Below are 17,147 nucleotides of genomic sequence, written 5' to 3' on the forward strand. Positions count from 1 at the left end.
GGTCTGCTCCCATGGCTCAAAGCTGCAGTGGAGCCCAGCAGTGAAAGCCAGGTAGGCCTGGCTCATCAGCAGGAGAAGGAGCCAGCACACTGACTCCCACGGAAGCTGCAGTGGTGGGAAGCAGCACGGTTTTATTCTGGCTGGTACAAAAGGTACCCTTGARAAAAGGCAGGAGCAGGCAGACCGTGGCTCAGCCACCCGCATGGCAGGATGTGAGTACAGCCTTCACTTTGAACTCTTGGATGCTCAGGGGCTCTTTTCAYGTGGTTTTAGAGCCATCACAGCATCTGTGTGGCCAAATCTCCCCTGGGATGGGCTTCTCAGGCTCCTCCCTCCCAGTGTCAYGATGGCCAGCTTGGAAAGAGAAGACTGGCCACTCAAACCATACTTCAGATGCCAGTGTCTCTTTGGCATGGCTCCAGGCTGGTCAGCCTCTGCCTTACCAAGGTGCCAACTCAGGTGATGGCAAAAGCATTGCTGCAGGAGGTCAGACAGACCCTGGACAGACTGCAAACCACCCAACACCTCTCAGAGTTCTTGGAGGGGGACTAGTGAGGAGAAGGGGGCTCCTTTCACTGCTCTTAGTTGCCACATCTGAGGCAGTGGTTCCCAGAGAGTGAGTCAGTTGAATTAATGAATCCTTCCTAAAGCCAGAATTCAAAGATCTTCCCAATATGTGTAAGTTGACATGGCATTAATACTCCCTTTTGTGACCTTTACATCACCATCTAAGCCCAGGTTTCCCTTTGTGCCCTTTCATATTTAATATTAAATCTGATTTATCTGCAAGAGGGCTTTATCATGCAGTCAGACCAACTGAAAGGATTTCATAATCCAGCCCTGAGGCAGAGCCACGGGTGGGAAAAGCTTTGACTAAAGGGGAAAAGTATCCCATACACCCAGGACAGAGCTCTCCACCTCTATGCCCTTGCTGTTATCACCACTCCAGTGCCTAATTTTCACCTGCTTTGCTTGAGGTACTTCCTGACTCCCCCTTTTTTCTTCAAGCTCAGTGCTCAACAAACTCTGGGGGCTGCCCAAGGCAGCAGCCTCTGCTCTCCACTCCTGATTTATGTGCTGTTGATCACAGAGAGACTCTAATGGACCATCTCACAGGGAAAACCCTGATGCAGCTGGTCTCTGAAGGACTTCCTTGCATGTAGGACTCCTTCATGCCTCCCATGAGATCCCATTACATCTCCCTCAATGATTTTTCTTGATTTGCTGCAGATCATTTTTTTTTTCAGTAGCACAAACCGAGTCAGTACTGATGGAGACACAGGAGGTGGCTGGAGGGAGGGAGTAATAGATGGCAGAGGAGATGCTGGTTGTAGATCACAGGGACATGTACAGCACTGTAATTGGTCAGCTTGCACAGATTTCCTCCCAAACAGGATTTTTTAATCTAAAAGAAAGCAAGAAACTGGAACATGTCTTGCTTCATTCATGGCTTCCCTGGAGGCAGCAGCAGCACGTTAAGGAAAAAAGAGGAGGAGGAGAAAATAGTCAGAAGCACCAGGTGGCTGAATATCTTGCAGCCTAATTGATTCCTCTTTAATTAGTACAAAACCTGTTGCACCCAACCAACATTCAGTGCCAGCTTTGGAGCAAGCAGCATCTTCCCTGGGCCTGTGCCAGCACAGCTTGGCAAGGGGAGAGGAGAGGAACCTCAGGGAACCATGTGAAGCTGCCAGTGCCTCTTCCACACCTGGGAACAGGGCAACCTCCAGCTCCTACAATTTTTTCAAGGCAGCAAGAGCAGGATGGAGGAGAGCCAGCCACGTCAGTGTCTGATGCACACTGAGCTGCAGCGAGGGACATGGCTGGGATTAACTGGAGTAACTGAGACTTCACAGGGATTTCTGTGCCTGACCTTGCTTGGGAACTGCTCACTGCTTTTCACCCAGTTATTTTTAAAATGGGAAAGAGCTCAGCTTCATTTGCAGTGAAATGACTCCTTTGCTTTTTTTCCTCTTAAGTTTTGAATGGGTGTCCAAACCCTTGCATGGGTTGGAGACACCCTGCTGCAGGGCTGTGTCTAGCTCTGGGGCCCCAATATAAAAACATGGAGCTGCTGGAGAGATTCCAGAGGGAGCCACAAAGATGCTTCCATGACTGGAGCACCTCTGCACTGGAGACAGGCTGCAAGTTCAGTCTGGAGAAGAGAAGGCTSCAAGGAGATCTTAGARCCCCCTCCAGTGCCTACAGGAGCTCCAGGAGAGTTGGAAAGGGATTTTTGCCCAAGACCTAGAGGTACAGGACTAGGGGGAATGGCTTCCCACTGCCAGAAGGCAGGGTTAGATGGGATATTGGGAGGTAATTCTTCCCTGTGAGTGTGGTGAGGCCTTGGCAGAGGCTGCCCCAACTCTGGAAGTATCCAAGGCCAGATTGGACACAGCTTAGAGCAACCTGGTCTAGTGAAAGGTGTCCCTGCCCATGGCAAGGGACAAGATGAGTTTTAAAGTCCCTTCCAGCTCAAACCAGTCAGTGATTCTGTGAAACCAGGCTCTGCACTGGCTGGTACAGGTTAAGTCGTGATGTCAAACCTCATCTCCTGCCGTGCCTGGTCACATCTCAAGTGCTTTTGGCAATGCTACTTTATGGTTTTAATTCTTGTGACATGTGACATGTGCAAGGGTGTCTGTGGGGTGCAGGGTGTCTGTGAGGTCTCTCTTGTCCCCTCACAGCTTCTCCCTGGCAGACCCAGGATTGGACCCCACTGCTGGCTCTGAATTGCTAGTTGTCTGCAGGTTTTGCAGCAAAACCACCACCAGCTGGCTTGTGACGGCTGCTGTTGTTCCAACATGCTGACTGCTCCCCAGCAGGAAACCCTGAAATACTCATTTCAGTGGCAAAGTGTAATTTTCCAGYCAGTCCCTGCTGAGAAACCTTTCTAACAGTGCGAGCACCAGGCCAGCAGTCTCTGGGAAACCAAGAYGACTTCTTCCATCCCTTTAACATGCAAAGGGACACAAATGYTGTTAACACTAGCCTGGCCTCTCAYCAGGCTCCTCCATCCTTTGTGGTGCTCCCAGGAATGACAGGGAGAGAAAAGGATGCTGATACACAAATACTGTGGCTGAGCAGAAGCTCAGAAGGTAAAAAGCATCCTGCCAGCCCTGCTCTCAGCACTGGGCAAAAAGTGGCACTGTCACAGTTTCCAGTGATTAACTAACCCTGTCAGAATGGCCTGAAACAGGAGCTGGAGTATCCCTCTCTGAGCTTATGAGGACTCTGAGCTGTTTTCTTGGTGCCAAGCTCTTTGGCTGATGTTACCCAGACTGCTTGGAAGGCGTGATCTGGCCTGCAGACCTCACACCACTGCTCTGATAATCAACAGTAATGAATGAGCTCCTTGGTGCCAGGAATCCTAAGGCTGGGGAGATGAATTAGCACAGGAGCAGCCTCAGTTTTATCTTGGAAAAKGAGTGTATCTGAGGTGGAAATAGCTGCAGGTCTCCACTCATTTTATCTCTGTAGCAAGCGCAGGAAAGAGTTCTTGAACATTTTTCTTTCTGGGTTCAGAAGGTGGGGACCAGATCTGGGTTGCCCAGCTGGAAGTCACATCTCCTCACTCACCACACACCCCAGCTCCCTGGAACTAAAAGCTCTGCAGGGAGTTAGACGCCCAGCTCCTGACTGGGGAAATGCCAGCACACAGAGGCTGCAGCTCAGTGCTGGTGCAGCTGCCTGCGTGCAAAGGCAAAGCCTGATCCAAAGCCCCTGTTTGGTATTTGACCCTCCCTCACCCCCAGGAGTTGCCTCCCACATCCTGCTCATTCCCAGCAGGTCGGTGCTGATTCAAATCTGTGCTCTGTGCCCTGTGGAGCTGTTTGCTTGGGGTTTTCCTCTCCCCTGTGGAAGGCCAGTAGTTCCCTACTGTTTATAAAAWGTTATATCTGTAAGGAACTGTTTAGCAAAACAATAGTGCATTTTTTTCCCTATTTTTTCCCATTTTTTTTCCTATTTTTTCCTATTTTTTTCAATTTCTTTTCTCTTTTCTTCGGAAGTGCACTTTTCCTCCTGTCACTGCACATTCCAGCACTGGTACAGGCACATTGCACTGGGCTGGGTAAAGATGCCCAGACCTTCACACCAACAGCATCCTCCTCCTCCCTCTCACTCCTTGGACTGGGAAAGCAAAGAGCAGACACAAGGAGGAGATCTGAGCTATGCTCATTATTGCCTTTCTCTTTAGAGAAGCCTTAATCCTGAGCCATTAATAAAAGCAGATTTCATGCCACACGGGAAGATTGAATGCATTTTGCCTTGCCTTCATGGGCAGTATCAGAACTASAGCTGCCTTTATGGGGCTCTGCTGCACTAAGCCATTAATACTGGACATGAAGCTTCAAGGGTTTAATCACCTATCAGAGAGCTCCCCGGACTGCTGAAGGTATTTTTAGGATTTAGAGGTATTAGCTCAAAACCAAAAAAGCCCAATCTATCGATTTATCACAATTCAACTACTGCACATCATCTTCTTCCTCCTCCTCTGCTGGCTTYACAACACCTATAGCCATGTTTAGCTAGGGGACTTGTTCCTGTTGACATCCTTCTAGCTCACATATGGACTTTGGGGCACCAATCCCTCAGCTTGCCATCCTCAGAGTGACCTGAAGCCAGCAGTGCCCCATTGCCAGGTTCTGGGCAAAGCTCAGAGTGGTGCTCAGCRGGAAAGGATCCAGCTTCCCCTTATCTCTTCCAATGCATTCACTTTGGGAAAGTTGGTTTTGTGCCCTTTGCACCCCAGATAACTTTAATCCTTGTTTCTTTAGAGGTGAGGGATGAACTGGAAAGAGCAACCCAGCTCTGATGTTTGAATAGAGTTGGGTGAGTGTGGGGAGCTTCAGTGCAAAGCCAGAGGAAAGAGGAAAGAGGAAAGAGGAAAGAGTCTGCTTCCTGCACTCCTTCCTTGAGCCACAGTCCAAGCACCAAAAATCATTTTTGGGAGCAGATGGCTGGAAAAACCCTCACTGCTCACATAAAACAAGGCATCTGGGGGTTCCCCTCAGGTTTACAAAATGCCCAGCAGGTCCTGGCAGGGGGGTGCAGAGATGCGACCCCAGCCCCACTGTTCTTCTGCACAAGGGAATGAGAATGTATCCCCCTCTTTGGGGTCTTCCCAAACTGTGCAGATGAACCCCAAGAAGCACAAAGATGAACAGAACAGCTCAGCACCATTGAGGGGAATCACTGTACCCAACACAACCCTCGTGGTGTGAAGTTTCCCTTTGACAAGGGGGTCCTTGTGTCAGGAACACCTCCGATGTCTCTCCACTGTCAGCCCCGGTGGTGGAAAGAAAAGAGCTCTGACAGAACAGAGGGTCTGAGGCACTGATAGCTGTACGTATAGATCATATATTTGTGTGTGTAACTCTGCACACAGAGCTGCATCCTTACACACCCGCACAGGTAAATACTTATAGATACTGACCTCTTCAGATTAAAGTCCAAGGCACTTTTTACAGTGAACAGGTTAAAGCCATAGTTTAAAATATGCCTGTTTCTGYGTACAGCTCAGGTTTATGGCAATGCTGTGGGGACGGGCTGCTGTGACATAAGCTGTCCCCCAGCTGAGAGACGGGCCCTGAAGGAAGAATGTAAGCCTGGGGCTGGATCCTGACCACAGAGACACAAAAGCAGCTGCCACTGGCAGGTGCATCGGCAGTGCCGAGACCCCAGCGGGGGGAAGAACACTTTGGGTGGAAGAAGGAGCAGAACTGAGTGCACTGGGGCCCCCAGCCATGAGCACCCACTGGGCAGGTGGTGCTGGAGCCCTGCCTGGTGCATCAGAGGCCTCTGAGGTGGCTCATCCCATAGGGAAATAACTAATGCCATGGAGAAGCTTTTTCTCTCCCCTGCAAAAGCCCCTCTCTGCAACCTCCAACCCTTTGGATATCTTTTGGGAAGGAGTTTGGAGTCAGGCAAGAAGAAGCTCAGACCAGTACAGAGCCCAGCAGCAGAATCTTCCCCTTTCCAAACTGCTGAGCAATCACTGCCACCGTCCCCACTGAGCATACCTGGTGGCTGTGGCACAGGGCTCTGAGCTGGCTGGGAGCTGCTGGGCAGGAGAAGCCCAAGTGATAGTGGTGCAGAGGGCCAGAAATCCTCTGGTACTCCCAGACCAAGCTGGCAGCAGCAGAGGCTCAGCCCTGGCCTCTCAGAGGAACCAGCCTCTTTCTTCCATCACAGCTGAATTCTGCAGGGAGATTTCAGATCTAGGGTCCAAAAAGGAGCCTCCAGAACCCACATTGCTGCTAGAGCTCTACTGGGTTTGACTGGCCTGGAAGGGCAGACCAGCACAGCTCCAACAATAACAGCAGTGATAGCATGGCAGTGACTACAGCTCTGATCAGGAAGGGCCAGCGCAGGGACTTTAGACTTTCTGTGGACAAAAGGAGCAGGAATTGGTCCTATAGGTGCTGCTCATTCCTGGACACATCATGCTTTGCGTGCAAAGACTGGCTGGGATGAAGCGTGGCYGCCAAAGAGCAGTTTAAGACATGATCCAATAGGGATCAGATCCAGCAGCTCAGGGATTGGAGGTAAGGAAGTGATGCTCTCTGAGCCTCCAGGAGTCCACAGAATCACAGAATCATGGAATCACAGCGTGGTTTGGGTTGGAAGGGATTAAAGCTCATCCCATTCCACACCCTGCCATGAGCTGGGACATTTTCCACTAGATCAGGCTGCTCCAAGCCCTGTCCAGCCTCACCTTGGACAGTTCCAGGGATGGGGCAGCCACAACTCTGGGCAGCCTRTTCCCAGCTGGAAGGCTGAGACAATGCAGCCCCTTCAACCTCAGCTCATTTCTCTTTCATGCTCAGAGTTTTGTCCTTAGCCATCATACCCTGAGGCTGAGCAAAAGCTGCAGCTCCCAGGGCAGAGTGTGAAACGTGAACTGGGCATGTCTGAGTCTTTTCTCCCAGGTAACAAGTRAAAGGATAAGAKAAAATGCCCAAAAGTTGTGCCAGAGGAGSTTTAGGTTGGATATTGAGAAAATTTCCTGTATGTAAGGGTGGTAAGGCTCTGGTACAGGCTGCCCAGGGCAGCAGTAGAGTCCCTGTCCTTGGAGGAATTTAGAAGATGTGTGTCTGTGGCACTTGGGCACAAAGGTTAGTGGTGAGCTTGGTAGTGCTGGACTTGATGATCTTAGAGGATTTTTCCATCGTTAATGATTCCATAATTCTATGAAAATGAGCTCCACACCACTGCTTTCCTCAAGAGCCTCTGCTCTGGAGGAAAGGGGGACATCTTGCMCATTTTGTGCCCAGGGAGCAGAGTCCCTCCTTCAGCTGGAGGAGACAACATGGGGGGAATGGCTTTCCAGAACCCAGGAAAAAAGGGAAGCCAGACCTTTCTCTAGGGAGAAGCAAAGTTCTGGTGCCATCKACCATGGATCCAGACCTACTAGATGTCAGCTTCCAAGCAACGGGAATGAATACAAGGGAGATAAAGGATAATAACTCAGATTCTGCACCTTTCCCTGCCTCCCTGTCCCCCATCCTCACTGGCAGCAGTAGCTGTACTCAGAAACAGACATTTTTGGCAGCAGCCTGGCATCGCTGCCTGCTAACAACCATGTTGGGTACAAAACCATAATTGAAATTTACCATAACCATCATAATATAGCAATATATTTCATTGTTAAAATAAACTATTATGCTTTCCCCTATCATTAAAAAAGAAGCGAGCAGTACAGAGGCAAGATGCAAACCCAGGTCAAAGCTCCTTAAGTCTGAACAGAAACATCCATGAGTTTGCAGAGAGACCGTGGAATTTTTCTGGTATTTCTAGGATATTTCCTTGCAGATGGCACAGGAAGCAGAGTCGTGGAGCAAAAAGAAACCCCAAGACTGTGCCAAAAATTGAACTGGCTGGGTWAGGTGGGTCCTAGAGTGGCATTGGGCATTGGTCCTGTTGGAGTGTGGGGTCAGATGCTTCCCAGCTGCTGGAGRTCTGCATCTCTTTGCAATTTTCCTCTTGTGCTTTTTCTCATCTTGGTCRCTGATCCCAACTCTTCTTTCTGCTTGTCCTGAAGTCCCTTTGGGCATCCAAAGCGATGATCTCAGGTGTGTGGGCAGGACAAGCTGGGGAGCATTTACTGGAGCTCTTTACTGGAGACCTGCCAGCCCAGGCTGATGGTGACCAAGAGCTGCTGTCAGGGAGCAGGGCAGCAGCTCTGGGTGGGCACCCTGGGCTGAGCTGCACTGGGCACTCCCAATCCTGCCCTCASCACCTTGGGGTGGCTCTGCAGTCTGGTAGCAGGGATGGAAAGGGGGTTATTTTGGTGGAGTGGTGGAGTTACGGTGGAGTCTGGCATCAAGGGTAATGGATCAGGGCTAGCAGCCCCAGTGTCCAAGAGCTGGCATGAGTGTGGGTGAAACACAGGGGTGCAGGGGCTGTGAGGGGTGGGATGGGGGCTCTGGGGATAGGAATGGGGATCCAGGAATGTGGAATGGGGGGTGCAGCAGTGGATGGGGTGAGGTGGGGATGCAGGGGTATGGAATGAGGGTGCAAGGATGGGTGGGATGCAGGCTGTGGGATGGGGGCGTTGGGGTGCATGGGATGCAGGGCATAGGGTGCAGACCCAGGGCTGCCAGCTCCCAGGCAGAAGGGTTGTGACAGTGCTGAGGTGAGGCCGGGGCAGGGTGGTTGTGGGGTGCACAGGATCCACTGCCCCAGGCCCATCAAAATCCTGTCACAGCAGCAGCTGCTCTGCCCCAGAACAAGGGTCTCTTGTCCAGTTGCAGTCCCAACACTCTCACCACGATCCTTCCCTCCTCCAGCCTTGGGGCCTGTGAACTGACAGCACCTGCTCTTGTCTCACTCGGTTGGATTTCCCAGACTTGATCATGAGCCTGTAGAGAGGATCCTGGGCTCCTGCTGGAAATATTGATCTTTAAGAATCAATACTTCCTCTGGCTCTCTGCTGCCCCAGGACGTGTCTTYACACCTTGCCCCCTTCCACGGGCAGTTTGCTCCTTTTCTGAGGCCCAGGAAWCATTTTTCTCCACTGGCTGCCTGCAGGCCAGGGCAAATGCTGMATTTCAGGCTCTTTCTCAGAATTTCTAACCTTTTCTCCATTGCTACGCTGGAAACCTCTTGACAGAGATGAGCAGGAGCTTTTGCTGGGCAAGATGGACTGGGGGGCACCCATARGCATACAGGGAACAGCAGCTGGACTAAGAACAGACCATGGGGGGCTGCCAAGGCAGCAGYGAATTCCCAGCCATCCCTAGGAGACCAATGACACGAATTACAAGAGCTTGGAAGAGCAGCTCACTCCCAGAAGCCACGTATCTCCCACTGGCCAGGGACCAGCAGCAATGGGCACGTGCCTGCCTGAAGGCAGCAGGGGTGACCGTGTTTGGTCCCCTGCTACCAACATATCTGCAGCACAGGGAGTTCATTTTTCAGTCCTCCTGCCATTGCCTTACAGCCTTCCTCATCCTCCTCGTCCTCCTCCTCCTCCTGGGGCCAGCACTCCTCACTAACTACTGCTTATTTTCTGTGTAACTAATTGCAGGGCAACAAGGAGTAAAACCATCTCACACCACTGGCAGCAAAGGAATTCCTCAGCATTAGGGGTGTAGGGGTGGTGGTGTGGGAGGATGGCACGTCTCTGCCCCTACATGCGCACAAAATCCAGCATTATTTATGGATGGGAAAAAGTTACAAAGGAGGATATTACAGGCTGAGTATACCTGGAGTAACACAGTGACTGATTACAATTACTGACACTGCCGGGTCAGGTGTAATTAATATTGCAGAGTGATTACACAGTTACTTCATCTGTTTAAAAATACGTAAATATTYTCTGCTGAGTTTTCATGGAAAGCAGCAACCACCAACCCCAAAATCAGAGCTGGCATGGCTGCGTGCAAGGATCCAGGAAAGCCAGAACATGATACCGGTGAAGAACTGAGGAGGAGAAATGGTGAAAGCAAAATAGAAAGTGACTGATTCTAGAAGCAGCCAAGTGATGCCACGGGTACCTCAGGAAGCTGAACACCAGCAAAAAGRTATAATGGAATCTGAGGGGCTGCACTTGGGCAGACATGGGCAGCAGTGCCATTGCCAAGATAATGCCAGACAGTGCTGCTGCCCTCCACCAAACCCAGCAGAAGGGGSATGAAGGTGATGGGCTTTGTTTTAAACAGATGAAGCACCCGCCCCTGCTACCACATCACCTGCCAGTGAGCTCCTGCTTGATCCCGGTGGATTCCACACTGCCAGCTGGGCTTGAGCACGGACGTTCCCAGCATAAGTGGAGATGCTTGGGGCTGACGGGGTGTTTCATCCAGGACTGCTGCTAAGAGCCCGCTGGCTTTGCAAAATGCTGGAAAGCTCCCAGCAGGCAGWGATGTGAGCACCTGGAGACCCTCCAGCACTCGGGCTGGCCCGCCAGCCCTGTCACTGGTCACCAACGCATGGGCTAGGGGCAGCCCTGTGTGGCCCTGCACGTAGGCAGCTGTAGGCACTGCTTTCCCGGCTCTGGTGTGTGTCTCCAGGCAGGATGTGACACTGAGGAGCAGAAAGAAGTGTCCGTTGTTCTTCCCTGGACAGAAAACACTCCCAGCTCCAGAGAACTCTCCAGGAAGGTTACACCAGCCATTGTTACCCAGCTGGCAATGTGAGGGGTAATCCWGTGGGTCCTGGCAAGAAGATGGGATGGAGCATAGGTGGTATCAGCCAGAGCATAAGGACACCCCCACATTGGCATCTGCCTGGTGAGGTTTGGCAATGGTGAGAGGGGCAGGGGGCAAGGGGAGTGCCCCGAGGAGAAGAATTCTCCCTCTGGTGTCTCCGTTGCTTCAGTGCTTCTGACTTGGTGTTTTGTTTTGTTTTGTTTTGTTTTGCTTTGTTTTGYTTTGTTTTGTTTTGTTTTCAAATGTGAAGACCTGAGATTGAGCGTGGGTTTTCCATCTGCCATCGGACGCCGCGGCACAGGCTGGCCCAAGGCATCACCTTCTGTCCCCTTCCTTCACCACGAGTAGAGGCACCTGAATGGGGATGCAATTCCCGATACCAAGGCGTTGGCAAAGCTCCGAGCATCGCTCGGCACTGCTGGTCCCACTGGCTCCAGCTGAAGGGTCCTGCAGTGGTTCAAGGACCAGAAGAAAGTTCACAGAGACCTCGTGATCTGTGTGGAAATGCTTCCCCTGTCCACGGCGGGGCTGAGGGGCCGTTTTAGCAGCTGCTTGAGCTTGTGTAAGGGGTGGGGAAGGAGGTGGAGCTGACCCCGATGGGGCTCTCAGACAGAGGCGTTTGGGGGGTGCCCACTGGCACACTGACCCCCCGTGCCTCCAGGACGGCAGCGAGCAGGCGCTGCTGCTGCTGGCGCAGCATGTCRGCCATCAGCAGGGGCAGGGAGTTGAAACTGGCACTGAGCTGCTCCAGCTTGGATTCCAGGCCACTGATCTGTTTTTCCAGGTCCTCACTGCGGTCATTTAGCTCGGTGATGAGGTCGTACATCACGTTCTGCATCTGGAGAGGGGGCACAGGGGGCAGCGGAGGGGTTAGTACCGTGACTGGAGGGGTCAGTGCCGCTGCCGCTGGCAGAGCTGACTCCTTTACCCCTTTCTGCTTCCAGAACCATCCCATCTCAACCCACCCAAGGGTTCTGTGACCACGGTTTGGCTCATCCCTGGGCTTCAAAGCAAGGAAACTGCGGGCCCTGTGCTGCTGAGCAGTGGTATCCCTTGCAAAAGGGGATGCAGGGAACCCCTGGCTCATGTATGTGTTTCTCCTGCTTTGCAAGAGCAGCCATCCCACAGCAGCTATTCCTTGCTGACATTTACTGAGTCGGAGCATTTTGCGGTCAGCCAGGTCTGCTTTAGTTTTTCCAAGTGAAGAAAAACACTCAGGCAGTCTGGCCAAGCCACAGGGTCCCGGTGGGACTTGCCTTCGAGAGGTCAACAAGGGTGTTGGCTTGGTCACTCAGCTTCCTCTGCTCCATCTTCACACTCCGTAACCTGGGGAGAAGCAAAGAGCAACATGGCTGTACTCCCTTCTCTCTTTCAAACTGCATCYCAGGCAATGGAAAACTGTCCCCACACSCCTGACAGGGACAAGATCCTGCTTYATCTGGAGCTCAGCCTGCCCCCAGCCCACTGCACAGCCACTTACTGGTGGATGGCTTGTAGGAACTTCCTCTGGTGCTTCCTGACTTTAGCGTGGTCRATCTTCTTCAGCAGCTTGGTGTGCTTGTAGATAAGCCACGTTTCCCGCAGGACGTTGGCTGCTGCGTTCTTGATCTGCAAAGGAAGGGTTGGCTGCAGGTCACCAGGCATGTGGGATTTCACAAAAACACCGGTCTGGCTCTGCCATGAACCAATGTTGCAAGAGCAACTTGATCTGCCCCAGCTGGAGCTTGGAGCTCGGCTTTGCATCCGCACATTCTCCTGGACTGTTGCAAGGGATGATGAGCAGTTCAAGCAGGAGTAAGAGAAGGCAGAGCTGTTGGYTTAGGTACACCCACATCCCCTACTCTGCACTGGCTCTTTGCCCTGATGTGAATTTGTCCTGGCAAAAAAATCCCCAAGATTTTCTTGATTTCYGCACCCATCTGCCCCTCTTGGCAGGTTCCAGTTGGGCTGCTGGCACCAGGACGTGACTTCTGCAGACTCCCCATCCAAACTGCAGCTCTGCTGCTCACTCCAGGAGGAACTGGCTGCCGTCTGCCTGGCATGAAGCCTGCAGATCCATATCCATGGCCAGTGGAGTGGGGGTGGCCAGCGGTTTTGCTTTTCCAACCTGGTCACATCAAGGTCCTGACTATTCCTGGGGTGTCGGAGCTCTGTCTGGGGCTCTGCTCTCTGGGGTGAAGTGGGTGCCCTGGCTGCAGCCCACCATGGGGAGGTTGCCCTTCCAAGGACTGCACCAATGCTCATTTTGCCACYATCCCCTCTAAAAAATATTCCAGTGTGCAGAACCACAGATTACTGTAGGTTTGGTGATGCTTTGGTACGATGAGGATGCTGAGACCAGAGACCTCCTGCAGCTCCTGCATGCTACCAGGGACATGACACCAAAYCCTGGTGTGACAGTGACCCCATGGATGCCCCACTGCAGGCTCTGGGTCCCTCRTCAGGGATGGAAACAGCAGAAGCCTCACACTTTGGTTCTTTTCTGTAGTGGGCGCTGAATCACCGAAATCCAGTTGCCTTCCTGACCCCAAGAGAAGTGAGATCATGCTCTGGAAGAGGAGGGAGTATGCTCCCAGAGGGAGCATCACCTAAATCCCTGGAACAGAGCTGGTGTTCTGTGTCTCAGTGTAACACTTGTGCCTGCACTGCATCCAGAGCACTTGGAAAACTTCCTCTGCTGTGGTACCTGCAGGACCCACACCCACAGATGGCAACACCTTCCTCTGCTGTTGTAACCTCACCCAGAGATGCTGACACCTTCCTCCTGCCATGGCAGCCCAAATCCCCAGCTCCTGGCACACAGCATGGCTCTCCCTCCCCATGTCCCCCGTGGCACCTTACCCGTTTTGTGAGCTGTGTGTCCATCATGAAGTTGTGGACATGCTTCTCAGCTTTGGTGAGCTCCAGCTTCCTGGCCACCACAGCCACCACCAGTGCTGTACATCCAGCACCCTGTGCAAGGACATCATTTGGGGAAACAGTTTGTCACCCTTTTGTAACACGAGCAATCCCACCCTCATCCTTGAAATCCCCTGATTAACTAAAGCTATGTGTCCTCCYCATTATCCTAACAAGGAGATATTAMAGAGCCTGGGTGTCCTTGAGTGGCTGATGATGGCTGTAATTTATGGAAGAAGCCAGGGTCAGGGTGGYCAGTGATGAGCCTGTGCCACTGCAGGCCAGATATCTGCCCAGTGGGATGGGGAGCCCTCCACTCCCAGGAGAGATCTGGGGTGAGGGAGCAGTGGGGAAGCACCAGGCAACGTGGGTGAGAGCAGGGAAGGGGCCCCAAATCAGGACCCTTCAATTGCCGTGTATCCCAACAGCACCAGCCTGGAGCTCACCTGGCAATTGGGGCCAGATCTGTGTGGCAGCCATCATCTCTGGTACACATTTGTGCCAAAGTGCTCTTTCCAGAGCCTCCTTTCTGTGCTCCTGAGCTCTGCCCACTGCTGCCATACCAGCAGAGCCACTTCCCTGCAGTGCTCTGGCAGAGCCTTGTAAGCCTGGCAAGCTCTCTTTAATTAAATAAAGAGTCATTAATTAACATGATGCCCTGAGCTGAATCCTTCAGCATCCTCAAAGGTCCTGCTGCACAGTCTCAGCTCCCACCACCTCTCTCTTCCTGGAATAATGACTGGGGGAGCCCAGCAAAGCTCCCAACCCCTGTGGCCATGGGGACCCCATTCCCAGGGCGTGGGGAGGAAGCTGTGCTGGGAACAGTGGGRGCACACTTTGCCAGATGCTGTCTCACTTCATTGGGGAAAACCTTTGGGATCCCCTCTGCTGAGCCCACAGCTGCTCCTCTGCTGGGAATTGCTGCAGCACCCTCGCCCACAGGGATTTTCTCCCTCATTTGGCTCCCACTGGCAATACCAGCCTTGCTGCACCCGACCTCATCCAAGACRGATCAAAGACTTGCAGATAATACAGAATTAACACCTGTTGGTGGAGCCACCCTGCCTGATGGCACTCCTGGGTGTCAGCTCAGGATGTGCTAGCTGGGATGCGATGGCTTAGGGCCTGAAGCTGAGGTGGGCAGAGCTGGGGTGGATCTGTGGAGGAACCATGACCACAGGGCCCCTTTCAGGCTAGAAAGTCCCAAAAGCTGGGAGATCTTATGGGCGCCTTCAGGCTGGAGCCCCTGGAGAATGGTGACCAGAAGGAAATAAAGTTGTGGCAGATGAGCAAAGGGAGCCAGRTGGTGTGGACTGGGATGGCCAAGGRATGCTCAGGTGCCTCTCTGCTCCCTGAGCACATCACTGACTCCCCCAAGGGCCCTCCACCCTTACTGAATGTGGATCCAAATCCACCCCAAATTCATCAGCTGAGACAACTCTATCAGCTTTCAGGCTATCAGAACTCAGAGCTGAAACCATTAGGTCTTGTACARGGACAAAACAGCTGGGAAGCAGATCCCCTAAAATCCCCCAGCCCACAGGATGGACAAGCAGCTTGGCACGGCCCTTACCATGATGCCAGTGAGCAGGCAGACTCCCTTGCCACAGTAGGTGTGTGGCACCATGTCACCATAGCCAATGGACAGGAAGGTGATGGAGATTAGCCACATGGCACCCAGGAAGTTGCTGGTTACATCCTGCTGGTCATGGTACCTGACAAGGAGATACAGACCTCAGTGTCACAGCAGGGGACAGGGTTAGATTTCTGCAGCAGAAATGGGGGCACAGGGTCTGTGCTGGGGTACAGGATTAACAACACAGCAGGATGTCACATAAGTAGCAGTGGTTGCACAATTTCTGGCATGGGAGAACCCACATGGACAAAATCAGAGCAAAAACTCTATGGAAAGGGCTTCTGCTTTCAGTCAGAGCTGTCACCACGTTCCAGTCCCGATGTGTGTCCCCAGTGTCACATGGTGCTGCAGCGAGACCTGGCTGATTGGAGAGAGAGCTCTGGTTCTGCACAGCCCCTGAGCACAGCAGCCTGTTGGCATCCTCCCCTGCATCCCACTGCCCTGCAGGAGACAGAGATATCACAGCTCCAGCAGAACTGGGGATCCAGGGATGGATCCTGTCGAGCCTCTGGCACGCGCTTGGCTTTCAGGAACAGGGGAACAGCTCACGTACTCAAGACACAACACATGTGGAGTGGCTGCAAGTTTGGGAAYGCTGCAAATTTTCCACGTCCCTGCTGAGATGTGAGGTCAATGACCACTCTGGCTGTCCCAGACATTGGCTGTGGCTCTTCCAGCAAACACGTAACCRGGGGCCTCAGCTGCCTGCAGCTGCCCAGGGCTGGCACAAGCACAGCCAAGCCACRCAGGTATGTTTGCCGAGGTGCTGATTCCTGGCAGCAGAGCAGGGCCTGGCCCAGGATGCAGCAGGCTCAGTGCCAAGTTGGCGGGGCAGGCAGTGCCTTTACCCCACCGTGAACAGGATGGTTATTCTCCAGCCTCCCCAGCAGGCTTCTCCTAGCCTCTTCAGAGAACCCAGAGAGGGAAAACAGATGGAACTTTTGGCAATCCCAGCTCCAAGATCATCTCTTGCAGAGCAGTTGGGTTTTCTCCTCTTCTGAAATGTTTTTTCCTCCGCTGGAGATTCAAATGAGATCTTGGTGCAGCAGAAAGCACCCTCAGCCATGGTGAGATTCACTCTGGGCAGGGTTGGCCAGGGCAACTAGAGCCCATAACAACAGTGGGGCTCCCCAAAATTCCAGCGCCAGCAGTGGGGCATGCACCCTTATCCTGCCCAGTGTATTCTCCTGAGGAGAGCTGAGCCCAAGTCATCCATCCATCCATCCATCCATCCATCCATCCATCCATCCATCCATCCATCCATCCATCCATCCCTGTCCATCCATCCATCCATCCATCAAGATGGAATGTCTTGAGGGGACAGCCCCAAGAGTGTCATGCTGGACAAGAGGGTCACAGACCAGCTGGACAGAAAGACATTTTCTCCTCTGAGCAGCACTTTGAGCAAGAGTTGATAAACCAGAGGGGCTGGCATGCATCACAGCGAGCGTGGGCAGGGAGAGGGGCTGCTTGCTCATGCCAAGGGTTGCTGCAATCAGTCAGATCCCAGCACCACTTTCTCTCGTCCCCTTGTCTTCCTGCCCCCACTAAGGTCACCCTCACCACTGCAGTGACCGTGAGCATCACCCCGTCACCATGCCACGCCACGGGACACTGTGGCTGAACCGACCCCATCCCTTCGGGCACCCCGCAGACGGCGCTGCAGGCTGGCTGAACACACGGGCACACGCGTGAACACACGGGAACACGCGTGAACACACGGGCACATGTGTGAACACACGGGCACACGCGTGAACACACGGGCACATGTGTGAACACACGGGCACACGCGTGAACACACGGGCACATGTGTGAACACACGTGCGCGTCGTCGGAGGGCAGGGCCAGCAGCGCTGGCGGCACCGCAGGCACCGCAGGCGGCTGTGCGCAGTGGCCGGGCGAGCGGGCGAGCGGGCGAGCGGGCGAGCGGGCGAGCGGGCGAGCGGGCGAGCGGGCGA

At 53.1% G+C, this 17,147-nt stretch overlaps 1 protein-coding gene across 1 annotated transcript in view; it reads right to left on the reverse strand.

The window, feature by feature from the left end:
* Window positions 1-10,482: 10,482 nt before the first annotated feature.
* The window catches only part of KCNN3 (potassium calcium-activated channel subfamily N member 3), a 16,679-nt gene continuing 10,014 nt past the window's right edge, over window positions 10,483-17,147 (reverse strand). The window contains exons 4-8 of the mRNA XM_057382434.1: window positions 15,127-15,268; window positions 13,497-13,607; window positions 12,136-12,263; window positions 11,912-11,981; window positions 10,483-11,493 (exon numbers count right to left, since the gene is read on the reverse strand). Of these exons, the coding sequence (XP_057238417.1) occupies window positions 11,197-11,493; window positions 11,912-11,981; window positions 12,136-12,263; window positions 13,497-13,607; window positions 15,127-15,268 (748 nt within the window). The 3' untranslated portion in view covers window positions 10,483-11,196. The remainder of the gene's footprint in view (window positions 11,494-11,911; window positions 11,982-12,135; window positions 12,264-13,496; window positions 13,608-15,126; window positions 15,269-17,147) is intronic.

The sequence above is a fragment of the Malurus melanocephalus genome, unplaced genomic scaffold (assembly GCF_030028575.1).
Source record: "Malurus melanocephalus ecotype Western Australia unplaced genomic scaffold, MMel_1.1 scaffold_567, whole genome shotgun sequence".
NCBI classification, from domain to species: domain Eukaryota; kingdom Metazoa; phylum Chordata; class Aves; order Passeriformes; family Maluridae; genus Malurus; species Malurus melanocephalus.